Source organism: Rhinopithecus bieti, unplaced genomic scaffold, assembly GCF_001698545.2.
Source record: "Rhinopithecus bieti isolate Rb0 unplaced genomic scaffold, ASM169854v2 scaffold_43, whole genome shotgun sequence".
Classification (NCBI taxonomy): domain Eukaryota; kingdom Metazoa; phylum Chordata; class Mammalia; order Primates; family Cercopithecidae; genus Rhinopithecus; species Rhinopithecus bieti.
This window is the reverse complement of record NW_016803060.1, coordinates 492947-500237: the sequence shown is the minus strand read 5'-3', so window position 1 is coordinate 500237 and position 7291 is coordinate 492947. Positions and strand designations below refer to the sequence as shown.

Here is a 7291-nt window from a genome sequence, read left to right as displayed (position 1 = left end):
TTTTTTGAGATGGAGTCTCACTCTGTCGCCCAGGCTGGAGTGCAGTGGCACGATCTCGGCTCACTGCAACCTCCGCCTCCCAGGTTCAAGCAATTCTTCTGCCTCAACCTCCTGAGTAGCTGGGAATAAGGCATGCGTCACCACGCCCAGCTAACTTTTGTATTTTCAGTAGAGATGGGGTTTCACCATATTGGCCAGGCTGGTCTCGAACTCCTGACCTCGTGATCCACCCACCTCTGCCTCCCAAAGTGCTGGGATTACAGGTGTGAGCCACCACTCCTGGCCAGGCACATCTTTTTCTCGGGGTTCCATTCTGCCTCACTGGCCACTATATTTGATTTCCTTCCCAAGTTCCTCATTTGGCAACTCCTAAACACATGCCAGGGTTATGTACCCACAACTCTTCTGTAGTCCCCTTGATGATCTCATATAAGTTCATGGCTCTAAATACTATCAGCTGGGGACAGTGACTCATGCCTGTAATGCCAACACTTTGGGACACCAAGGAAAGTAGATCACTTGAGCCTAGGAGTTGGAGACCAGCGTGGGCAACGTTGGGGAGACGCCATCTCTACAAAAGTACAAAAAAAGTAGCCAGATGTGATGGTGCTCGCCTGTAGTCCCAGCTGCTCAGGAGGCTGAGGTAAGAGAATTGTTTGAGTCCAGGCAGTCAAGGCTGTGGTGAGCTGTGATCGTGCCACTGCACTGCAGCCTGGGTGACAGAACAAGACCCCATCTCAAAAATAAATAAATAAATAAATAAATACTATCAATATGTGGACAAGTCCCATTTTATATTTCCCAACCCACACCTCTCTCCTGAACTCCCAATTTTTTGTTGTTTTTGTTTTCAGACACAGGGTCTCACTTGTTTAGTCAGGCTGGAGTACAGTGACACAGTCGTAGATCACAGCAGCCCCCAACTCGTGGGCTCAAGCAACCCTCCTGCCTCAGCTTCCTGAGTAGCTGGGACCACAGGTCCCAAGCCCACCAAGCCCAGCCAATTTTATTTTTTGTAGAGATGGGGGGAGTCTCTCTATGTTGCCCAGGCTGGTCTCAAACTCCTGGCCTCCCATCTCAGCCTCCCAAAGTGCTGGGATTACAGGCATAAGCCACTAAGTCTGGCCAATTCCCAACTTTCGTATTGAATCCCCATTCTCTACTTGAATGTCTAACAGAATCTCAAATTTCATGTGTCCAAAATCCCATGGCCAAGGCCCTCCATTTCTCATAGCCTCTACCATGCCTACCCAGGCCCAAACCCACAGCTCCTCTCATATGTCAAGCGGTACAACTCCCTCTAACCTGGAAGGCTGCTCTTGCTTCTCTCACAAAAACCAGAGTCACACTTTAGGAACTTTACATCCACTCATGTATCCTCTACTCACCCTCCAGTGTGTTCATCTCACTCAAAAGAAAAGCTAAAGGTCCTAACTATCACCTACAAGATGCTACCAGATATGGGCCCCTCACTGACCTCAGCTCTCCTCCTACCTCCCAAGCAAGGGCTTTCCCTTGCCATTTCCTGTGCCTTACGCTGTTCCTCCAGGTATCTTCCTGAACCTCGTGTTTCCTTCAAGGCTCTGCTTAAACATTACCCCATCAGTGATGCTGTCTACCCTAGATAAAAGAGAAGTCCCCCCACACCACCACCAATTTCCTACCTCTTACCCTGCTTTCATTTTCTCTGAAACACTTACCACCTAAATTCACCATATATTTATTTGCTTCTTTATTGTCTCCCCAAAGAGGGTCCCTAAAGGCAGGGACTTCACTTCTAATGTAAAACTTACTAAGAATTCAAAAATATCTGTGGCGCTAATGACATCTTTCTCAATGTCACGTTGAGCCCTTACACATTTTTCCCATACAGCTCAGAACTATATTATCATACTTTCAGATTCTAACTGGAAGGAATATCATTGATTTCTAGTTGCCCAAAGGACTTAGGTCCTCACATTCTATCAAGATTTCAATATGAACAAACGGGCATAATCAGCTTGAAAACAGTGGTTCTTAAGTACTTACGTGGGCAATGTCTCCTTTTGTGCCGATGACCCGATCCTGGGAGTGCTTACTGAACTCAACATAGTGATCTTCTGTGAAGGAATGCCTATGGACAAACAGGAGCACTGAAGTGACAGATCTTCAGGACATATTCCTGCAACCAACTGAAACATGGGTGACCCCCAGCCTCTTGCACAATCACACTCACCTAAAGATCCTGGACTCCCAAAGAGGAAACAATCATATACTTAGATTACAAAGAAAATTTCTTCTATCAGCTTGTCCAAGCAGACACAAAATAATGAATGGGAATTCCTTAGAGAAATGACAAACAGGGCACATGTTCCTGTGAAACACGCAGCAAAGGGGCCAGCCACGGTAGCTCACTCCTATAATCCCAGCACTTTGGGAAGCTGAGGCAGGTGGAATGTCTGAGCTCAGGAGTTCAAGACCACCCTGGGCAACATGTCAAAACCCTATCTCTACCAAAATTGCAAAAAATTAGCCAGGCATGGCAGCACATGCCTGTGGTCCCAGCTAATCAGCAGGCTGAGGTGGGAGGATCACTTGAGCCTGGGAGGCAGAGGATGAAGTAGGTCATGCTTGTGTCACTGCACTCCAACCTAAGTGACAGAGTGAGACCCTGTCGAAAGAAGGAAAGAAAAGAAAAAGCCGGGCACGGTGGCGCATGCCTGTAATCCCAGCACTTTGGGAGGCCGAGGTGGGCAGATCACAAGGTCAGGAAATCGAGACCATCCTGGCTAGCATGGTGAAACGCTGTCTCTACTAAAAATACAAAAAATTAGCCGGGCGTGGTAACGGGCACCTGTAGTCCCAGCTGCTCAGGAGGCTAAGGCAGGAGAATGACATGAACTAGGAGGCGGAGCTTACAGTGAGTTGAGATCGCGTCACTGCACTCCAGCCTGGGCGACAGAGTGAGACTCTGTCTCACCAAAAAAAAGAAAGAAAGAAAAAAAGAAAAGGAAAGGAGAGGAAAGGAGAAGAGAGGAGAGAGAAAAGGAGGGGAGAGGAGGAAAGAGAGGAGGGGAGGGGAGGGGAGGGGAGGGGACACAGGAAAGACTGCAATGTCCTATGTGAACATGGGAAAATACATAGATTCTGGGTCGGCGTCCGCTGCATAATAAGAATGTATAAATTAAGAAAGATAAAGTCTTATTAAACATGAGTCTTAGATGAGGAAGAGAGAAGTTAACAATAACTGATAGCATCCTCTTTCCCCAAAAGGCTTCGTCTAAAACCAAATGAAAGGGGTATAAACTAGGTAAATAAAACACAGACTAGGTTCCAAAAGCAGATACATACTTCATATCAAATACTGATTTCATTCCCCAAAGTGCAGACAAAGGCTGGCTCCAAGTAGCAGATGTCAGCAGCAAGGACCCATCCTAAAAGAAGAAGGTGCAAGGTGGGTAACCATGTATTTACATACATGCATATGTCACTACCTGCCATTAGCATTTTTAAATATATGCATAAAAATGTTGTTGAATTAAAGAGAAAATTTTATAACCCACAGAAACCAAGAAATGGTCAGAAGCCATTAGGATTTGAGTACATATACCTATAGTGTCCTAGAAAATAACTAAAGAGAGTATTAACTCCTACTGAACTAGCCACAAAAATAGAATAGATAAAAGGGAGGGGGGGAAAATGAGACGATGTCAAAGATGGTTCCTTTCTTCCTAGTAATTTTGCCATATTCCTCAGTTTCCATCTGAAATATGAGTTAACCTCAACCAGACTTTCCAGTTGAGAACTCATTTAAAAGAGAGAGCTCAGGCCGGGCACGGTGGCTCAAGCCTGTAATCCCAGCACTTTGGGAGGCCGAGACGGGCGGATCACGAGGTCAGGAGATCAAGACCATCCTGGCTAACACGGTGAAACCCCGTCTCTACTAAAAAATACAAAAAACTAGCCGGGCGAGGTAGCGGGCGCCTGTAGTCCCAGCTACTCAGGAGACTGAGGCAGGAGAATGGCGTAAACCCGGGAGGCGGAGCTTGCAGTGAGCTGAGATCCGGCCACTGCACTCCAGCCTGGGCGACAGAGCGAGACTCCATCTCAAAAAAATAAATAAATAAATAATAATTAAAAAAAAAATAAAAGAGAGAGCTCAATAAAGGGTAAGCCTCCTTTACTCTAGTTCACCAATTCATCTTGGAAGAATGACAGACAGCATCCTAGGAAGGAACCCTTACCCTGGAAGGTTCAAGATGTGTGATGGCTGAGTTGTGACAATTATAGCTGGCCTCCTCCTGTCCACTAAACACATTATAGAGCTTCAGCTGCCCTGTGCAGGTGCCAAGCATCAGGAACCGCTCCCGAGCTGAGAATGCACAGCAGGTGAAGCCACTCTCATCTTCATTGGCTTCACGGAACACTGAAATAGGACGGAATCTAAGCACAAAAAAAAGGAGAGAATCAGAGGCCAAGAATGTGCAGGGACTCAGAAAAGCAAACTGCTAGGACAGAAGAAAAGCACAGACCATTAATGTTTCAAATCGGTTCTTCCAAAATCACAGTGACCTTCAGTGCTTTTATTTTAAATAAGAAAAGATTTCCACTTACAAATTTAAATAACAAACATTCCCATGTTTAGGCCAGAAGCAATGGCTCACAACTGTAATCCTAGCACAGGTGGGGGGATCAATTGAGGTCAGGAATTCAAGACCAGCCTGGTCAAAATGGTAAAACCCCATCTCTACTAAAAATGCAAAAATTAGCTAGATGTGGTGGCGCCTGCCTGTAATCCCAGCTACTCAGGAGGCTGAGGCAGGAGCATCACTTGAATCTGGGAGGCAGAGGTTGCAATGAGCCAAGATTGCATCACTGTACTCCAGCCGAGGCGATAGAGAGACTCCATCTCAAAAAAACAACAACAAAAAAATTCCCATGTTTAAAACCTGTGATCCCGTAACCTTTAGGTAAGATTTGTCAAGAATCAGAACAGGAAGCAACTTGCAACAGCACAAGTTTGGGAGCCTCCTTATGGACAGTAATGAGGGGGTGTGGGTTCTAGAACACATACTAGTTGAGATGAGAACACAAAGGATTATATCAATATACTGCCAACAATCACACAAGGAGCCCATGGTTGACAAAAGGTGATACAATTACATTGTTCAAGTATTACACCAAGTGACAATCAGTGGTATTTCAGGCCAACTATGCTGATACTGCCCAGTTTGATTTAAATAAAAGAATCGTTCCAATTCCCAGAGAGCAAGAAGGGGCCTCTTCTTACCTGCTAAAGATAAGGTGCCTATCAAAGCATCCGCCATCCACCCCTCCATACTTTGGAAATGATGCCCTGCGGTTTAGCCTTGAGGTAAAGTTTATTGGCGCTTGCCGCCTCTGTTTTGGCTCAGGACATTGGTGAGGAGTAAAGAGGGAGAAAGGTGGGCAAGTGGCAACTGGATTCTTGCAGCGAGCATGTTGTTCTCTAAGATACTCTGTGATTATACTGTCCAGCGTAGGTGGGGAAGGAAGATGTCTGTCCAGCTGCTTTTTTATGGCTGGGCTTTGGCTGTAGGCGCCATGGTCCGACTTCTGCCGCAACACTCTGATTTTCCTGCCATTACAGGGTGACGGCCTCTCTCTGATAAAACTGATCCTACCAATCAAAGGGGAGTTGCCAGCATAAGATGGGCCAGGCAGAGCTAGTGGACCCTGGGGAGGCCGTGGCTGAGGATGGGCAGTGGGGGCAGAAGGGGCAGAGGCACCCACGGCAGCATGGCTGCCCAGTCGAGTTGCAATGCCATTAGCAATACGAGGGGTTCGGGGTAGAGAGACAGGAGAAGCAGCAGCAGTGACTGGGGTAAAGGCAGAAGAATGGGAGGCAGCAGTCATGGGCAGGTCGGCCTCTTTTGTCAGCACGGTTGCTGTTTCTCCAAGCCCTTTAGAAATAAGATGGTTTCGTATCAACAAAAGCAGCTCTTTCTCAGGGAAGGAGATCCTTGACTGGGCAACAACATCTGCTTTCTGCAGTCGTGCTAGGGAAACATCAGTGCCAATGAGAAGTGGTTTTCCTGACACCCGTTCAATGAGTTCAGCAGCATACTTGCAGAACTTGACATGGTCACTGCGCTTGTCCTGCAGCACAGGCTCCTTCATCAGCTGCTGGATCTGGCAGCTGCTGAAAAGGGGCAGTTTACTGATGATCTGCCGGACAGTGCTACTGCGAGACAGGCCCACCAGGGCCTTGCAGGCCAGGGCCCGGATCTGGTCTGCATCTGTGATGGGCATCTTAATGGACAGTAAGGACAGGAGCACCTTGATGCCGTTGTTGGACTGAACCACATTCCACATCTTGGCCAGGGTGTGCTCACTGCTTTTGGGGTTCTGAGGCAGCTTTCTCCGAGGAGTACCAGAGATAAATTTACCAATACTGGATATTCGGTTATCTGGGCCACACACACAATTGATGATAATCTGAAGTGCTGACTTCTGAATTTCAGCATCATGGATGAAGAACTCACCCTCAGCCACTCCCAAAATAATGCTGATACCTAATGGGAAAAAAAAAAATTATGTATTATTCATCATAAAACTAATGACCAATTTCAATAGTTGTTCCAGAGTCAAAATTTGGTGTTTCACTCACTTTGTTTTACTTTAAAAAACTACATTATTTTTGTAAAAACTGCAAGGAATTGTTTGTATAAAGTACAATCAGTTCTACTACAATGTATTTTTATGATCTCATATGCGGTTATTAAATAGGGAAATTATGTCATAATTATGGAAAAGTCATCAAGGCTCGTGTGTAATTTTTTCTGGTTTTATTTTTTTGAGGCAGAGTCTTGCTCTGTCACTCAAGCTGGAGTGCAGCGGCACGATCTTGGCTCACTGCAACCTCCGCCTCCCAGTTCAAGTGATTCTCCTGCCTCGGCCTCCTGAGGAGCTGGGATTACAGACGCCCGCCACCACGCCCAGCTAATTTTTGTATTTTTAGTAGAGATGGGGTTTCACCATGTTGGCCAGGCTGGTCTGGAACTCGTGACCTCAGGTTATCCACCCGCCTCAGCCTCCCAAAGTGCTGGGATTACAAGCGCTAGGCCTTTTCTGATTTATTAATTTTAATACATTAAAACCTTAGGAATGGGCCGGGCGCGGTGGCTCAAGCCTGTAATCCCAGCACTTTGGGAGGCCGAGACGGGCGGATCACGAGGTCAGGAGATCAACACCATCCTGGCTAACACGGTGAAACCCTGTCTCTACTAAAAAATACAAAAAAACTAGCCGGGCGAGGTGGCCGGCGCCTGTA

General features: G+C 46.6%; 1 protein-coding gene across 1 annotated transcript in view; it reads right to left on the bottom strand.

The window, feature by feature from the left end:
- Window positions 1–7291, bottom strand: part of DCAF1 (DDB1 and CUL4 associated factor 1) — a 117158-nt gene that overhangs the window by 23028 nt on the left and 86839 nt on the right. The window contains 4 exon segments of the mRNA XM_017888069.1: window positions 2029–2113; window positions 3331–3413; window positions 4224–4422; window positions 5270–6533. Coding sequence (XP_017743558.1) covers window positions 2029–2113; window positions 3331–3413; window positions 4224–4422; window positions 5270–6533 — 1631 coding nt within the window.